Below are 19,538 nucleotides of genomic sequence, written 5' to 3'. Positions count from 1 at the left end.
AAAAGATAGAAATAACCCAAATGTCCACCAGCTGGTGAATGGACAAATAAAGTGTGGTATATCCATACAATGGAATATTATTAAGCCACAAAAAGAAATGAAGCATGCTACTACGTGGATGAACCTTGAAAATATTATACTAAGTTAAAGAAGTCAGGTGGGAAAAGACCACATATTATGTGATTCCATGAATATGAAATGTTAATTAATATAGGGAAATCTATAGAGAAAGAAAGTAGATTAGTGGTTGCTTAGGACTGGGGGAATTGGGGGATAGGGTGGTGATAGCTAAAGGGTATGGGGCTTCTCTTGGGGATGATGAAAATCTTTTAAAATTGACGTGGTGATAATTTGCGCATAACCATGAATATACTAAAAACCACTGAATGTACACTTTAAATGGGTGAATTATATGGAATGTGAACCACATCTCAGTAAAGCTGTTAAAAAAACATTAGGAGTGGGAGGAGGAGGGGAAAAAGAGGAAGCCATTTTAGCTCATGATGTCATCAAAATCTACTGTAGGCTTCTTGGCCACTAGGCCTGTGTTGCCATGGAGACTGCCTCAGAGTGAATACTGCCTGTCAAATGGGAGTAATAATGCCTGGCCTACTTGTCTCACAGGATTGCTATGGGTCTGGAATGAGATAATAGATATGAAGGCACATTGCAAAGCTAAATGCACTACACAAAAACAGGGAATTATTGTTATTAAGATGACTCCTGTTGAATACAAAATAGCATGCATACTATAAGTGACTGCAATCATGCTACAAGAAAAGGTATATATTCAGAGGGTAACAAGCAAAAATGATAAAAATTGCTATATTAGTGTGGTAGGATTGGGGATGTTGCAAGTTTGTGACGTGTCATTTGCCTTTTTAAAAAGAAAAAGATGGCAGCTCTCAACCGAAATCAGAAGGGATAGGTCTGATATAGGGTCCTACATTTATATTCCTGGCCCTGAAAGGAAATTGGACACCCCTTACTTTCCCCTGCCCAGAAATTATCGCCTGAGATATCATTTCAGAAATTGCTTGGGTAGCAACACTGACCATGTGAGTTCCTCTGATCTTGGCAAACAAGGGACTGACCCTTATGTCTTGGAGGAAAGTCCAAGAACAAGTTGAAATTGAAATAATAATGTCGCAAATCATCCTTCTCCAGATCCAACCATACCTATGACACTCCCTTAGGATGACCTGCACTATTAGCCAATGACTGAAATGGAATATAATATCACTGATCCACAGAAAATTCTCATAATACAATTTTGCTTTAACTCAATTGTTTTAGAAGACAAGAAATTTCCAGCGAGTTCATGAGATGTTTTCATTTTTAATGTTGGTCCAGTTGGAATAAAATGAGTATTTGTGTTTGTTCTGGGGGCTCAGTAAGTTGTGGTAGCTCACTCTTGATTTCGGTCTGTGGGCCAGATCAGGGCTACGTTATGACTTCCCCGGGACTTAGGCATTTTTGCCTTTGTGGGCCCTTTCTCCATTAAAAGATATTGAAAATTATATTTTATTTATTTTAATTAGATCTAATGACTGTATTGGGTATAAAGACAAATATATTTATATTCTATGAGAAAGTTTTTTTTCAATCTAAAAGTTCATCATTTTTCTTCTGATTTGAAAAGAAATGATAGTATTTTTATGGGACGCTGAAAGTACTATGGGTTGTAGGCACTGTGCCTATTGTGCCTAATGGAGAAGTCAGCCCTAGGCCAGAAGTCTGAAATAGTATGAAATGGAAAGCACTGGAAAAGGGGTGAGGGCTCCTGTGGACAGCCACATGGGAATGTTCTGAATCCCAGGCTTCCCCAGAGAAGAGGCCAGGTTTGGGTTTCAGGAGTAAAATGGCCTTTCTCAAGGCACAGCTTCTCCAGAGTAGGAAGTATTTGGCACCTTAACTCCAGGACTGGGCTCTGAGCGGAGGCTTCTAGCTCTGGGGCTTTCTCTGGACCCCAATCACATCACTACTATCCAACTACTGTCGTAGGGAGAGCAAAGTTCAGGTATCTGAGAAAAGGTGACTCTCTCCTCATGGTCTGCTCTTGTTGCTGTTGAAGGGGAGAGAGGTCAGCTATTGAAACCTTCAAGGCTCTCAGGAAGTCATGTGGCTTCCTGCTCCTCTCTCCCTATCTCCTCACTCCCAACATCAATTCAAAGCCATTCCCCTGGCCCCAATGACCTTGTCTTTGCCTTTCCGAATATCACCCACATGTCAAAGGCTTAGCTCCAGCCCTACGACCTCTGGGAAGCCTGCCCTGACCTCTGGAGTCCAAGATAAACCACTCCGGCTTTTAGAGTTTTTACCCTGAGCTTAGACCCAGTTCTCTAGATGCCTGTGTGTCCATCAGTGCCCTCATCTTCACTGTATGCTCCTGGAAGCAGGGATCCTGTCTTTTCCTTCTTCTGTACCCCTCACAGCACTTAGCACATATCCAGTACATACTCAACGAAACTTTGCTGTATTGCACATTTACTTTAACCCAGAAAATACTCACAATGTGTCTGGCAGCAAAGACTCCATCAACTATGGCACAACAAAAGGCTGCAATCACACCAAAGCTGATAAAGACGATAGAAGCCACCAGCTGTGGGGGGGAACAAAACAAAAGTGTCTGTTAGCCTTCCACTCTTGCTGCTTCTGGAGACCAGGCAATCCCCAAGAGACTGCCAGCCAAAGCAGAACTCTGGCCTGCCACTCCATGAGGATGCTCTTTTCAGTCATGCAGGATGAGTGGGAGTGGGCAGACGGGGAGACAGAGAAGGGGCCACTGGAGCACTTTTACATTTTCAGGGCAAGCTAAGAAATTGACTCCGTGAGTCTGTGAGCGCCAAATGTAGAGGAGGCTTGCTGGTATCCAGCACGCTGTCCGTGGAGGAATTTGACTCTTCCAATTCTCAGACTCGGAAAAATTCTGGACCTTTGACATCATGTAATCCAACCCCCTATTTTATTTATTGTAGAATTGGAGGCTCAGAATGGGTAAGCGGTGTGCCCAGGGTCACCATCTAGTCTACGGAAGAGCCTGGTGCTCACCAACTCGTCGTCCAACGTTCTCCTAAATCCCTCATACCACTACTTGATGGCGTAGTGGGCACTATGAAGATAGGAATGATTCTGAGGTCCCACACAACCCAACATGCCTTCTGCATTGAAGAAAGAGAACACGCAACTTACTAAGACTGAAATGTCAAAGACATTTTACAAGGATTGAAGTCTCTGAAACTGATCAACTCTGTGTGTTATATATGAAAAATCTGGAGTAAGAAAAATGTTTGCTTGAGCCAGACTGCCCTATTTTCTGATCATGTCAGATAACAGAAATTTTCCTAATAATTTGTCTTCCATTACAAGGGTGACACTACAACCCAGTGCAGGGGCAGGTGTTTCAAGGGGTTTCCAGGGCAGGGTTAGGTGCTGCCTGAGCCCACCATCTGCCTGTGTTGACCCTCAGAAATAGATGGGATCAGTGTTTTTCTTCCTTGAGGTGTTTGGGGGACACAAGGAGGAAATAGCATGGCATTGAGTTGCTCTCCAGGGAGAAGGAGGAAATCAAAAGTCAAGGCCACCCTAAGGTTCTCTCATCTTAACAGGTTAGGAGGAAATATCTCCTTTGGGAGTTGTTCAGAAACCTCTCTCTATAAACCTCACTTCACAGCACTACAGAGAATTGGTAAATAATGGATGAACGATGTCATGAAATTGGCATTATTAGCTATGCTATGCTCAGCTCTACAATTAAAACTCCCCTGTTATTTTGAATAATTTAAGCCCAAAGTGCAAACACAACTGCAGGGGGGACTCCAGGTGAAACAGAAGAAGAGAACTATTAGAACTCCCTTGAGGGTGATTCCCCACATTGCTGGGGGAGAACATATGGTTAGAGTTCCCTGTCACTGGAGCTATTACGTTATCTGATTAAACTTTCTGTTAAATAGACCCAGTTATCCAAGTCTCAATGCCACAGAGACTTGTACGTGGGGAGCCTAATCAGTCCACCATCTGACCACTCACCAGGTGTCTTGATTTACTAGCCTATAAAACTGCAATATGCTTGCAATTCGGTCTGTACCTTCTTCTCTCGCCCTCCAGGAAGGCTTCTCAGGCTGAACCATGAAAATACAGCAGTTTGCCCTTGTGGTCCTCCTTTAGGACACAGAAATTTCTAGGTTTTACCTCCTGTTATATGCTCATCCTTTCTTTCAACCTTACAACATACTTAGCTTTGAACTACGGGTAATGGAAATACTTTAGGTTGGCTTCATAATTTTATTTTGTCTTCTGTGTGCCCCCGGTATATTTGTTCTCTTAGTCAACATCCCCTAGACTGTAATCTCCTAAAAGGCAGGAACCCTCTGAGAAAACTTCCCCCAAAGATTATGCATCAGAGAGGAAGTTGTGAGGGTCACCAATAATCCAGGGCTGCAGCAACAGAAATCACAGAAGCAAAGGCATTCTAGGCGAGGACAATAGCCTGACTGGATGGGCTGGAGTATTCCTTTGGGAGTAAGGAGGAAAGCAAAGGGCAAGATCCAGAATATTCTATTCCTGTACCTTAAGGAGAGTAGCTATGCCACTGAGGGAGCATCAGGCAAGATGAGAACAAGTCCCATTCCACAGGGTCACTTTAAAACAAGTTCCCTAGAGGCTTAGGAGAAAAGGCAAAGTAGCAGTTTCTTTTGTGGCCCAATTTGGGCAACCTTAAGAAATATATTACTTATTCATATAAATGTCAAGCTTTTTCAGACAAAGAACTTGATTCTACAGCAATGAAAACTTACCATCTGCCGTTTGTTCTCAACAAGATTTGATCCGATGATTCCAAGGAATGATCCAAAGCCGAGCTGCAAAGCAACGTGGCATACATAGCATGTGGGAAGACGGTCAGCCTGACCACACAATCATTCCAGCTCCTGGATGTGATTCAGGATCACGGAGAATAACTGGGGTATAGACGCTAAAGCCACATGCAGTTGTTACTTACACAAAGATAGTACGTGCAATAAAAGTATTTATCCCACCATTTGCCGATTTTTCCTTGTAGATATGAATCACACCTAAAAAGAAACTCATGTGCTCAAAAACTAAAAGTAAAGGTCAACCATAGCTTTTCAGAGCCTGCTTATTTCAATTTCAATATCCATTACCTAGCATGTGACTGGTGAGTCAGTAAGAGACATATAATGGTGAAAAGCTCGCATTATATTCTGATCTTTATCATTTTTTTGAAAAGAGACCTTCCGCTCTGATGCATGGATTTCAAAATAAAGGTTTGAAATAGCAAATTTTGACACATCTGGCACATTAATCAAACCCAGGAAGTACTTTAGAAATCAGCAAGCACCTTAACCTAGGCTTAAAAAAAAACCCAAAACCTTCTTTTTGGAAGCCTATATTTGTGGTTGACCCACTGTAATTTATGTTAGCACTTATGCACCTCTTCTTCCATCTCTGCTTCATTTACGGACAGAAAGCATTCATTAAAGGGTGAACAGAAATGGCAGTGTAAAACCCTGAACAACAATTTCCCTGTCTAAGTGGCTGGGATGATGGTTCAGTGCAGCAGACCCCACTTTCCTTTTGGTTTTGCCATTAGTGGACTGAGTCTGCCAGTCTCAACTGAAAACGATCACTAACCGATGGCTGTTGATGGGGATGAAAATGGAAGGAGTAAAAAGCAGTGAGAATGGACCAATAAATCTTAACACAAGTTCAGCGATGTAGTTACATTTCTCTTTAACCTCACTAATGGTCTGGGTTTCCATCTGCAGCCTCACCTTTGTTCACAGGGGCATCTATTTCAGTCTGAGGCCCCCAAGCCTTCCACCTAGGCTTAAAAATGTAATGGACTCAAGTGCTGGGCTAAAGCTCGGCGGGGGGGCAGTGTAGGGGGACTGGGTGGTTGTCTCCGAAACCAGAGAAGGAAAGGAAGGAAGGAATGTAAATTTCTAAGGACTCATTCTGCAGAGCCACTCAGCCAGCAAGCCCTCTTGGGAAATAGAAGCTAAAGTACATAAGGGCATATCCATGCCATCCAAGACGCTACGGAGAACATCCTCACTCAACAGTTAAACTATACCTGTCTCCCACTCAGTCTTATTTTAAGTGTAATTAAAATGTGTTGTCATAAAGTATACTGATTAAAACCTCATTATCAGACTAGTCTGGCTTCTAACCCCAGCTCTTCCACTTATGTTTGTGCAACCTTGAACAAACTGATTGACTTCTCTCTACCTCAGTTTCCTTATCTGGAAAGTGGGAACTATAGTATAATGGCTATCTTATAGGGTTTTTGTAAGGATTAACTAGGATGATACATTCAAAGAAATTTGCACAGTTCCTGGCACACAATAAGTACTCAATAAATGTTAGTTTTTGTTCTGGTGATTATTATTACAATTTTTAAAGACATTTAACTTGCGAGCAGCTCTAATCTGATTTAAGCTGGAAAATCCTATCATTATCTGCTCTATTTTATAAGAGAGTTTTGTGTTCTATCTTATCTCCCTCTCCAAAATATTCCACAGCTTTTATTTTTTAGGAAGAATTCCATGAATAGTCTGTGCTTATGGCACTCTGGGCCACTTGTGGAGATTGAGAGAAAGTCAGAGGCAGCTCCTTACATGGCAAATAAGTCCTTTTACTCAGCAGTTTATCAGTTTCCACAGAAATTCACTGAATGTCTCCTGAACCCCAACAGCAGTCTCTGCCCTTAGATGGGAAGCAAAGACACTCACTATTCCTGACACTCTTAAATGACACTCTCTGACGTCAGTGACTGGAAGAGGTGGGCTGAAGCCTCGTGGAATTGACTGGAAAGACAAGGCACTCCGGGACCAAAAATCCCAGGACAGCAAGTTACTTCATCCAGTTTCCTCCTCTTTCCTTCCATTCCATTCTACTCCATTCCAATTCATTCAGTTTTCTAACATTCACTAAGTACATCTGTCAGATAAATAAGAAGACACGGCCCCTGCCCTCCAGGAGCTCACAGTCCAGTTAGGAAGAGAGAGACTGTGGGTTAAGGACCACAGGTGAAGTATAAATAGTGCTGTAGGAGCAGAGAATAATTCATTTTGCATTATATTCCAGGCTCTGCTACTTATAAACTGTGTGACCTTGGGATAGTCCCTTAACCACTCTGTGCTTCGGTTTCCTCATCTATAAAATGGGAATCCTAATGGTACCTACCACACAGGGCTGCTGTGAAGAGTAAATGAGATAAAGTATGTAGTGTGATTTGCATAACGTAGGCTACTGAATACATGGTAGCTCTAAGATTTCACAGAGGAGGAGACATTTTAACACGGGTTCAAAGGATAAGTAGAGTTTACCAGGTGAGGAACTAATATCTATTGAGTCATGGCTGGAAGAATTCACTCACCCGGATGACAGGTTGATGCACTCACCACTGTTGCTAAAACTACCTTACATTTGAAAAGCATTTTAACTTAAAGAAGCACTTGCCTGCCTTCCATCTTGGTCACAGTAACGCTATGGAGTTTGGCGGAGCTTACATCCTTCCCATTTGATAGATAGGAAAATGGAGGCCTAGAGAATTGTATGGACTTGTCCCCTCTTACAGCAAGTTAATGGCAGGGCCAGGGCTAGTTCTCAGGTCCCCTAACAGCTGGTGTTCCTTCAGTCACACTTTGCTGCTTTTGTGGCCAGTGTTAGCAGAATAGTGGTCTTCATCACTGCCCCCCACGGAAGAAGTTCTCTGCAGGGATGGAGTGAAAAGACCTATTTGAGGAAAAGCTAAGGGGTGGAAAATAAAGAAGGAAAAACCAACAGAATTTCCTGAAAATGGGCAGCTGCTTCTAATCAACTGTTTGCTCTCCTGAAGCCTCAGAAAGGTAAGCTCTGTGGTCATCCCTCGAGAACTACATGGAATCATGGGATGTTCAGACCTTTGGACCTCCATCTTGATTCCCCATTACCTGAATAAATAACCAGTTTGCTTTGTTTTGGCTGCCCTCCATGTGTAGAAGAAAAAGACAAATCATTAGAAATTGAAGTCAGATTCAAGGGCTCTTTTTGGACTGGGCCCTGTAACCTATGCTTATGCCCATCCACTGCCATGGACACCCAGTGCTGAGGCTCAGAGGGATTAGTCATTCAATAAATATTAATTGGACATCTGCTCTGTGGCAGGCACTGTGCTAGATCTGTGATTTGGTGGCCAGAAGGTGGAGTGGGGTATGATATCAAGACCAATGAAACTCAGCCTCAAGGAGCTATAATTAGGTAAACTGGTCCACAATTCCTTTCCATAATCCTGAAATCCACAAAGCTCTTAAAACCAAAAGGTTTTTTTGGTAACTAACTTGGTGGCAAAACCTGACCTTGAACTGATGTGAGGTTATTTTATAATCTTTATCTACTTAGTGTAAAAATTCACACTTTATTATAGAAAGATGAAGGTGCTTGATTATGGGATGTTTCTCAAGACCCCACTGGGATGTTAGATAATACATGATATATGCACTGTATTATCTTTCTAAAATAAAAAATGTCTAAATTCTCAAACACATCTGGCCCAAGGGTTCACATAAGGGATTTGAACCTGTATAAACAAAGCTAAATGAGAATATACCCCCGCAGATGCCACAAAGCGTATGTGAATATTCTCCAGGAACCATGAGTAGGAGGAATCTACGGTAGGGAGTTCAAAGATGGTAGACACCACCGTGGACCCCAGTAGATGAGAAATGTCCCAGTTGTGTCTTTAAGTTGGGATAGGACAGAGCATTTGGATAAACAGAGAGAGCGTACAGGGAGGACATTCCAGGCCAGGGGGAACAAGGAGAGTGACAGCATCAAGGTAGAAAAGCCCACGTTATGTTCAGGGGACTATAAACTGACAATTTTGGCAAAAGAGAGGTAATGGGAGACCAGGCTGAGGGCATCTTTGGAGAGCTTTGAATGACAACGCCAAGGAGGCAGCAGAGAGCCAATGAAGGTTAGAACCTTACAGAATTATAAGTCTCATCTAACAAGTCAAGATTCAGGTCTCATCTTTGAAATGCATGCACTAAGTAAGGTAAGAACTTTGTTTTAGAGTGATCCTATATTTTAGAAACACTTTCAACAAGAGATGAACAGAATTTCTGCCTAATTCATAGTAAACCACAAAATCACACTATCCAAGGCTATTTATACTTCCTGAGCATTCAAGTTAGTCCAAACTTTGACATATTTATCAAAAGAGTCTTTATGTGTGAAGCTGAAGCCATACTGGCCTAGAGAAGGTTTCTGGACTATTGATCGTTTTGAATGATCCCTCTTGTCCCTGTCTCCTACTATCCCATGGTAACTCTGATATAATTTTCCATTAACTGACCTCCCCAGGAAACAGGGCAGAAAGTCCTGGTTTCTTTCCTGAAAAAAAAACCCAGGGTGGTATTAGTTCTAACAGTACAACAGCTGGGGAGAAGGTGCTAGAATGAAAGGCTTTCCACACTGATCAGGTGGCCAACCCCATCTTGTGGGTTGCTTAGGAAACACATTTAGAGGTCTCATTCTCCTGGATCTAAGGTTAGAGAGGTACACAGAAGGAGCAGGCTCTCCCCCTGCCTTTTTCAGCTTTATACAACAACCGAGGCTCTTGTTCCTTTAGGCCTCCAGAGTAGAAAGCTCATCAGAACTCTTCTGGAACGGACTACGTCTTGAATATTCGAGGACAGTAAAAATCCTAAGCCAGTTTGTCTTGCTTTGTCGGTTTTAATTTTTGAAAAATTTTACACTTCAGCCTGTACAGATGAGCACACCTTTAAAGATGTATGTGTGCATGTGTGTCTTAGGATGATGATCCCACATCCTAGCTCAGGCAGAGTAGCTAACACCCTGTCATAATGCATCTCACTGTACAGGGCATCTCATTTGGCAAAATAAAGATGACTCAGAAAAGTTTCATATGACTTAGAGTTATGCAGATACAATTATATTTTAAAATGCCTAAGATCTCAATATTTAAATAAATTGTACCGTGTCTTCTTTTAATCCAATAACCACTCCCTAATTTGTTTTGAAAATTTAACTTCTCATGTATTGTTAACACATTTAACCAGAGTCCAAAAATAGCAGAGTCCCAAATAACTTGAAATTTTTTTACAGTTCTATACAATGGTAATTTATATTTAAAGCGACCAATTTGACGGTCCGGAATCATAAAATGCCACATTATGCTCATTCTGGTTTTATTGCTAAGCATACTTTAATTATTGCGTTTTAGTTCTCTAGATGGTTGCTGGTCCACCTGAATTAGATTCCCCTGGGGTGCTGATTAAAACGCAAATTCAGCATGTATTACTTTTTCAATCAAAGGTTAGCTCATAAAAAGAAAGTTCAGGTTCCTGGGTCCCACCCAGACCTACTGAATCAGAATCTCTGGGGGTAGGGAGCGGAAGTCTGCAATTTCTACAGGTTCACCAGGTTATTCATATGCACACCAAGGTGGGGAAATCATGGGCTTAGAGTTTATATAGTAACTCTCTAATAGCCAAACTATTCAATTAGTGGAAGTACCCCATTCATGGATAAATCTGGATCCTCAGGTGTTTACTATTTCAGAGGTATGAGTTGTTATTGTATTTGTTACAACATGATCTGACCTATAAACTCAAATGGATTTTTCTGCTTTTCAATCTGCAATCTTCCCCTTTCATTTTCTATAATTAAAACCCGTTTTAAAGAAACAATCTACAGGAACTATACGAGCAAATTTTTAAAGGTTAAACCATGGGGCTCACTCTCAGGATGGCTCTCCTATTAGCATTTCCATTTTAGCTTTTAGTGAAATACACACACACACACACACACACACAGACTCACGCCCCCACTGCTTCAACTTCCAGTGCTAGCTGAACATCAGGTACTCGAATAACAACAATCATGCACCCTCTTTCTTTTGTTAATGTATTCCAACCTAGCCACCCACAGTCAGATATTCTACAGAGAAGGTTTGGAGCCACGGTTCATGAACAGGAGTTCCTACTCTTAAATGATATAGAGCGTACCTTTCCCTCACCCATGGAGAGCCTGAATCTTGAGCATTTGCTCATCAGTCAAAAATATTTCACTAAATGCAGCTACCTGAAGCACACAAAGTCACACAGACCCTATAAATTGCTTTTCCAAGCCACCAAAATGCAATCTTACCCCCACCTTTCCTCCCTTCTGCTTGAATTTAAAAATAAAACTCAATTCTGCTGACGACTGGTTTTCTTGCCTCACCACAGGAAGTGGACTGGGTGAGTTCTCACATCACATGTTTAAACAGAGGGCACCAAACGGTGTGTGTGGGACACCTGCCCTCGGCTGGGGCCCTAAGCTGCCGGCCCAAGAGCTGCAGAGGAGCTTCCCCAGGCAGCCTTCAGCTCGTGGGGGGCCAGCCCACATCACACACGGCCCAGCAAGCTAGGGCTATTGAGGAGGCTTACTGTGGAATCGGTGACCTAGGCAACAGGCAGCAGGCTTGGTCATTCACAGCACGGGCTTGCCAAAGGCATCCATCTTTAACCCCTTCCCCTCCTTTTCCTTCTCTCTCCAACCCCCACTTCTCCAAAAAAAAAAAAAAGAAAAGAAAACAAGAAACAAAACAATAACAAATACATCTGACCTCTTCGCTATCCTAAAATATATTAAAAAATGAACCATCCTAAACTTCCTTCCTGCTTTCCAGCAATTATAATTGGGAAGTCATTTAATTGATACTAAAATTATGATTCAACTTCTAGAGTTAGGTTTTTGGGTTCAACAGTAGTGTGTGTAGATTTAAATGAGGTTTTTGTTTTTCTTTTCTTTTCTTTTTCCCCAACTTTACTGAGGTATAACTGACAAATAAAAATTGTATATATTTAAGGTTATATTTAACGTGATGATTTGATATAAAATGAGGTTTTGTATGCAAAGAGTTCAGCAGTTTCCAAAATGGATTGCATGCACCCTCGGGGTAGGTAAAACAATCTACTGAAGTCTGGAAAGAAACTATTCAAACTCTTGTTTCCTATATATTGTTTATCTAAAATAATAAGAAAGAAAGAAAGTGTTACAAATATTCAATAAATAGACCACTCCTGGCGCCATCCCCTCAGTGTGAATGTCAGATGAGAAGTTGAGCTATCCTGTGGGAGAAGGGCAAGTTCCAAGCAGTAAAGGGTTGAAGGTGGAGCATTTTACCTGTGCCCAGATTGTCTTATCTAGTTGTAACTAAACTAGTCCCGACAAAATGGTCAGGTGGTTTGGAAAGACTCCTGTTGAGAAAGCACGAATTTGAAGATGACCCCAATAATGTAAGCACAAGTGAGCAACAAGAAAATGGTAGAGTTGATCATTCTAACTCTCAGGATGAGCTTTTTGTCAGTCACATTGTGAGATCGACATTAAGAAACAATGATGCCAATAATGATCTAATTATATCCGATAAGAAGTCAGCCAAAAATATTCAAAATTATCTAGTAGGTATTTGAAATAAGGATTTATAGCCACTATCTTTAATGACAGACTTCACACGAAGTGCTTATTATTCTTTGAAATTTTAGTTAGTATTAGTATGAAGATATTCAAAATTATTATTTATTTCATTTTTATATAATTTTTGAATTTCCATTTTTGTATGTTTTATGAACATGTATATAATTTATAAATGAATAAATATACATATTTTAGGAGTACATATTCCACATAATTTTCTTGAAAGGAGTGAAGGGTCATTTTGGAGATCAGCGCTGTTGGTCACAGAGTGTCAAGCTGCAAGGGTCCTCAGATTTCAGGTAAGATCAGGTGACCTCTATTATATATAGGAAAGCAGATGCCCAGAGAGGAAAGGACCTTAGCCTAAGGTTAACAGTGCTGGTTAGTAACATCCTCCTAGAGACCAGAAAACCAAGGTCCTCAAGAACGAGCTGACTTGCTCAGGATTGCCCTGCTAGTCAGGGACGGAGCTGGGATTCTTCTGATTCCTAGTCCAGTGTTTTTCTTAACGGGCCCAGAGTTGCCTCTCTATATAAACATAGAGATATATACAGGAGGAAAACCGAGCAAACACTAGAAACTCAAACAGAATTGAAAGCCATCAGAGTAGAACCCGAGTGTCTGTAGCCAGCAAGCTCCTGAGACCTACCTATGCCTTTCATACTTACAATAACTCCCGGGTAATAACCTCCAACGGTCACATTCTGGGTCCTGGTGGTGGCAGCAAGGCCCACCGTGAGAATTAACACGGACACAATAAGCAAAGTCACGGTGACATAGATGGAGTTTCGTTTCCTCCGATTGAAGGCTCCTGAAAGCACACAGAGAAACTGAAATTGCTCATTTTGGCTGGAGAAGGGATGGACTTAAAGCAAAAATCACTAGGAAGGTCCTCCTTTCCTACTCCAACTGGTAATTGGGGTTATCTCTGGGGAGCGGAATTACGGGGAACGGAAGGAGCTTTAGTTTTTGCAGTGATCAGGTGCCAAGTTTACAATTACATATCCATACATATACATATCCAGTTTGAAAACAAAGAACAGAAGAACTCTTACCAGTTACAGAAAAACAAAACAAACCAAATTTTTGTGCTTTCGGCATTCTATAAAAGATGTGTCATACCCACTTAGTGGAGTGGTTTTTTAGGCCAAATTATAAGGTGTATGATAAATGGGAAGTATACATGTGGAGGTATTAAATGAAAATATTTTAAAGCCAATATGAAACTAAGAAGGGCTTTTATAAGCTGGAGATATGAAATTTCATTTTCAGTGTAAATATCAGAACCAAGCCAGGTACTGGGATTTTTTTTCCATTTATTTCTGACATTTGCCACCTCATGTATAAACTTTAAAATGGTGTGTTGACAAGATTTGTCACATAACAAATGTGTGTAATAAAGTAAGTGTTTGGAGGCTATTAGTCCACAAAGATATGTATCGGGGCAGGTAGACAGGAGGATTATAACTCATATACATTTAGGCTTACATGAGGGTGACATAAATATAAATAATGAGAAGCTTGTTGTCCTACTCAGTGCTTATCAGACATGATAGTGCAAACCAATTTTTTTTTTCCGGAAACAGGCTTAAGTCAGATAGAAAAATGGTATCTAGACTCGCTTTTCAACTTCATTTTTTATAAAGGATTCAAGCACCACTCCACACTCCGCGTGTATTTCTCTGGCATGGGGAGGGCCCTCAACAGGAAATACCAGGGATGAGTACCACCTAGGAGTTCTCTAAAAATAAGCAAATAAGGGAATGCTAAGAGAGTCCAGTTCTCCAGAGGGAGGATGAAGCAGTCGGGAGCCTTATGATGGGATCGCCCACCCAGGTGGCTTGACTGTCATTTATGAGCCTAAAGAGGCCACTTGGGTCTGTTCATAGGACCCCGTCATTCTGGGAGGCCTCACTGCAGCCTCAGGAAGCAGCTGCCGATTGAAGCCGCCCAGACCGCACCACTGGGAGGGAGGGGAGAGGGGATGAAGGAAGAGGGAGAGAGGCAAGAAAACCAGCGAGACCCAGGAGGCCTGGTATTGGTGAGAGGGAGGGGCTGTGGCTGGCCATGCCGCCCCCAGCAGATATCCCCTCTTCTATGGAAGAAATGCGTCAGGAGTGCCACCCTGGGTTAGCCCCACCATCCATCTTGTCTTCCCCAGTGCGGTCCCTGCTGAAGGCTCCAAGGGAGGTGGGAGGGGCTGGCGGTCTCCCCTGACGTCAGCCTCGAAAGTGAGGGATGTGACTTATCAGGGTCATTTCTAACACGATACTATTCTAAGGCTATTTTACATTGAAATGTAGAAGTGGCTTGAGCGTTTATAGGCAGCCACGTACTAAAGCGCCATATCGCTCCCTGGGAGGGGAAGTAAGGAGGGTTGGGAAATGAGACTCCTCCTGTGGGGCCTGACTCCAGCCTCCCTGGGAAAAACATAAAGGACCACTCGAGACACCTGTGACATCAGGGCCCTTTGTGTGAGAGGGCTATTTGGGATGCAGATTGCGAGCTGACTGGTGGTAAACAGGAGGAGCAGAGCCTGGGAGATGCAGACTGGGGTGGGGTAGGGGTAGGGGAACAGGATTTATTTCTCCAATTCACCTAAAAGTTAGTTATCCTTTCTCTTGATTTCCAGGGGCCCTAAGTCCACTTGATGTTAGATAGTTCTCAGTGAATCTGCACGTTCCACAGAGGGGCTCTTAACATAAACTTACCAACATCTCCTCCTGTTTCTGTCTGCCTTTCTCTTTTGTCACTCACACCACCTCCAGCCCTTCCCTGCCCCAAACTGGCAAAAGAGAGGGAGGGAACATCTGGAGACACTAAGGGTATCTTTGTGACACATGAAAGCGTCTCAATGCCTCACACGGAAAACATGTAACCTTAGAGACTCAATTAGGGGAGAGTGTGTGTGCATAGTCTTTCTATTTGTTTCTGTGTCTCTTGCCTGCTCCTTCCCCCGCCAACTGGCTTTTGATCCTATTCACAGCTCTTGGGTCTCCTTTGTAAATAATCACTCTAACTCTTAAAAGCACAGGAGCCAGGTCAGAAAAGTGACTCAGCAAACCACATGGTGTCATTTGGAAATCTATTTTTTTTTTTCCTGCTTTAGAACCTGAATTGAAAGTCCAGTCAGTTGAGAAACCCAGGCAAAGATCCCATAGCTCTACAGGGGCCTTGCCTCCAGAAAGGGTTTGCTTTGGATAAAATTCCTAAGAAAACTGTCCCACCAGTGGGTTGAATATCTATCTCTGTCACCTCACGCCCTCCTCCAAGCCATCCTTTATTTTACACTCTAAGGACCATAATTGTATAAAATGAAATTATTTCTAGTTGCACGTGGGAAGTTGGCCATTTTAAGGAACCTCCGGTGAATCCTTTTGAAAAGTGAAGAACCACCCCTCCATTTATCTTTACTGTCAATTTGACTTAAAATTCACATCTATTTAGAGCAAGACGCACCTGTTCTCTGAAGGCGTGGCCAAGGCTCCTAAAAGGCAGCTCATGTGTCTGCTTAGGACATTTTCCTGGTGGTTTTATTTTAGAAGGGAGAAGTAGAGCCCTGTTCTTATTAGAGTACAACTTAGGGACTGCCTTAGATGTTCCCTAAACACAGGAACATCTTATTCTGATTTTGTTTCGTAAATCAACATATCAAAAAACCTCGGCCATTATGAGGTAGTTAAATCAAGCAGCAGGTAGTTGAAAACAGTGCCTATCACGGTGTTTGATATCTAGTGAGCGGCCAATACTTGTTGAATAAACAAGAGGCAACATCTCAGAATTGCTTCCCTTCTAATAAAAAAGGCTGTGGGGGGAATTGAGTGAACACATATGGGCTACGCTGATAGAATTGATTTTTTAAAATAGGGTTCACCTGAGGGCTCCCCAGACCTGAAAGCCTTCTGGCCAACTAGCGTCACAATCTCAGTTTTTCTCACTAGCCTGGCTACTTGGCACCCGTGTATTTCTGTTTAAGCAACAACCACCCCTGCAACCAACAGCAGTGGGAGAGTCTGAAATCTCGTCATTGGCATTGCCTGCCCCCTCCGCCCCCAGCAGCCTCCCTGCAGAACTACTGCAGCCCTCCCTCTCTGCAGTGCCCCACCTCCACTCCGGATTCATGACGTCCAGGATGCTCAGCTCTAGAAGCACTCATTATTTGCTGTCTCCACCCTTCCAAATAGAGCCAGGTTCTCCCTCCTCCAGGTTTACCCCCTGGTCAGAGCTCCTACCTGCACTGCGGTCTTTGAATCTGAGTCTCTCCCTTCCTTTGAAACATGCTCAAAACTCACCTCTTCCAAGAAGTTTTTCTTGATCAAGTTCACTCTACTCTAATCACTCCTTATTTCATGTCTCAGTTCCTATATACCTTATCCAATAAGTATGTTAATTGTAACTGCTACAATTGCGATTTTAATTGTGGGTCTGGTCCACAATCCATATGATGTCCGCCAGTTCCAGGATTATGTATTTGACAGGAACTCAGATGTGGGTTGCCAGAAGGCAGGAGGATTGTCTCTGCTCACCTCTGTTTTACCCTGTACATGTTGTTGACTACCCCCCTGATATAGGGTGTGTACTCTCTATCCGAGTCAGCAAGGACGGGGGCGCAGGATCCTGTCCTGTACACTACCTTGTTGATGACTGGCTAAGTCTCCAGGCTGATCTTTTGAACCGATTGGGATTTGCTTACCTGAGTTAGCTTTGCCACACAGGGAGGGTCTCAGGAAGTCCCAGCCTTGTGCATCCGTCGAAACAGGTAGCTGCCCACACAAGAGCCTCAAAGCTCTACCAATCTCCCAAAAATTCCTTAAAGGTGCTGAAATCCCCCACTTTTGGCAATTTTTGGACCGGAGACATCCGAGGCCACCGGTGAATTACAAATATGTTAGTTGGGAGGGAACGAGTGCCCTGTTGTAGTAGAGGTCCCTTAGCGCCTGGGGGCGGTGTTGCCAAAAGAGAGAAGGGGGTTGCTGGGAGGGGATGAAGGGGCGCTGGCGTCAAATTACCATCTTCAAGTTGCCAAGCAAGTCCCTGCTCCGCTCCAAGCCTTGGACTAAGCTCTCATCCCCAGGCAGCCAGGAAGCAAGCCTAGAGTGCAGGCACCCTGGTGCAGTGTGTCTACGTGTTTCAAATTTTATTGTTTTGGCTGCGGTTGTGCCTTGCCTATAGAGGGAATCCCCTCAGAAATGCTGACCTTGGTGGCTGAAACACTAACCCCTCGACCCTCCCCCCCCCAACACTTCTCCCCCGATGCAAGGGAAAGTGGCGTTTCCAGAGCTGAGTTAAGAAAGAGTAGTTCCTACGTAGCCTAGACGCTGATTCAGGCCTGGGCTGTGCGGGACCAGAGCCAGGGAACTCCAGGGAGACTCCCCTGTCCAAACTGTGGAAACTCACGGTTATCACTCCATTTAGGAATTTGCTGGTGTTCTAGGTCTGCGGACTTTACAAAAGGCGATGCTTGGAGCAGGCTCGCGCATCTATATGGGATCTATGATTCTTTTCCCTCAGCGTCGAGTCTGGGCTGGGCAAAACCCGCTCAGCTTCTTGTTGCGCAGAACTTTCGGGAAACTCAAGATTGGCTGAGGGCCCCTGAGAGCCCAAGAAAGAACTTTCTTCATCGTGTTCCCCAACCTACAGAGCTGTATGCAAGTAGCAACACTTTAAGCCCTGGGCCACTAACCTGCCCACTCCCCCACAGGCAGACGGCCCAACGCGGGAGGCCGGGTTTGCAGGTGGTTGTGGCCCGCTGCGGGAATGGGCGCTGCGCAACCCTCGCACTCTTCCACCCAGCCCTTCGTCGGGCACAGCCTGGCGTCGGGGGAGCCAGGGCTGCGTTGGCGCCACAGCTGGCCAAGGTGAGGAGTGCATTGTGTGTGTGTGTGCGCGCGCGCGCGCGTGTGTTACGGAGAGAAAGCTGGCAGGAGGGAGGGGGATCTGGTACTGTCGGGTTCTGGATTCAGACCCGAGTCCTTGGCCTCATTTGTACCACGTTGCAAATAACTATGCCCTTAAAAAAGAGCTAATCTTATACCGAACATGCAAAACCATTGAAAATACGGATCTTTCTACCATCTAGGAGGTAACACTTTCTGGGACCCCTCTGGTGAACGAATTCTGTTGCGACTCAGTCGTTTGTAGGCAGTAGGGAGCTGCCATAGGGGGTCCAACCGTCTCCCAGGCCCCTCCCCTCCAGATGTTCCGGCAAATTCATCGGAGAAGACCTGAGCAGACTGGATGGCAGGAATTAGGGACGGAGGGATTTTGCAGAATGTAAAGTATGTTGGAAAGAGAGAATTCAATTTCGTTAAAGTGTAACCGAAGCGAATTTTGAGATTAGGTGGGATCATGGTTTGACAATCCCCTCCCGCTCTCCTGGGCTCCAAATTAATTTCTCCGCCCAGTGAAATCACAGGGCTTGGGAAGGTGCCTAACAGCTGAAGGGGACTGGGTTTGGTTTTTGTTTGTAACTACCAAAAAGCAGCTTCAAGGGGCAGCCAAGTTGGTGCCTGGAGGTAGCTGTCCCCCAGTTTTGATGAAGAAAGGTATTGAACCAAATCAGGCTAGTGGGTGCCCCCCTCCCCCTCCATTCTACCCAGAGAGGAAAAGCTTGACTTCAGAAGATGCGCGGGCTCGCGCTCGCTCTTTCCTTCTCGCGTTCTCACTCGAACCACCCCCCCCCACCCCGCCCCGCCTTTTTCACACACGCACATTCCGTGCATTTGGAGCAGAATAGGAATCAAATTCAAGGAATGTTGATCCTGCCGCTGCAGACGCAGGGCTGGCGGGCTTGAGCGATTCCTCAGGAATTCCCCTCCGCCAGTCCGCCCATCCCCCAGGGTTGCGTAAACCCCCCCATCAGCGAGGTGCAAGTCAGCCGCGCCCCCCCCCCCCCCCCCGCTCTGAATTTCAAGGCAGCTCCGATAGAGTTGGGAGGGGGCAAGGACCCTGCTTCTTCTAATTATCGTTAGTCGTGAGATCTTAGAAGTGATGGGGACTTTGCAAAGAGGTAGCGTCGAATGGAAAGCGAAGACGCAGGTTGCAGGCAA

The 19,538-nt window shown here is 43.9% G+C and overlaps 1 protein-coding gene across 4 annotated transcripts in view; it reads right to left on the bottom strand.

Annotated features, from left to right (window-relative positions):
- The window catches only part of TMEM255A (transmembrane protein 255A), a 107,724-nt gene that overhangs the window by 27,444 nt on the left and 60,742 nt on the right, over positions 1-19,538 (bottom strand). For 2 of the 4 annotated variants that reach the window (XM_046673793.1, XM_046673791.1), the window contains exons 4-6: positions 13,158-13,319; positions 4,797-4,859; positions 2,513-2,602 (exon numbers count right to left, since the gene is read on the bottom strand). In XM_046673793.1, coding sequence (XP_046529749.1) covers positions 2,513-2,602; positions 4,797-4,859; positions 13,158-13,319 — 315 coding nt within the window. The remainder of the gene's footprint in view (positions 1-2,512; positions 2,603-4,796; positions 4,860-13,157; positions 13,320-19,538) is intronic. The other 2 variants (XM_046673790.1, XM_046673792.1) reach the window with 1 other exon arrangement.

The sequence above is a fragment of the Equus quagga genome, chromosome 10 (assembly GCF_021613505.1).
Source record: "Equus quagga isolate Etosha38 chromosome 10, UCLA_HA_Equagga_1.0, whole genome shotgun sequence".
Classification (NCBI taxonomy): Eukaryota; Metazoa; Chordata; class Mammalia; order Perissodactyla; family Equidae; genus Equus; species Equus quagga.
The sequence above is the reverse complement of the archived record's forward strand: the minus strand, read 5'-3'. Positions and strand labels throughout refer to the sequence as shown.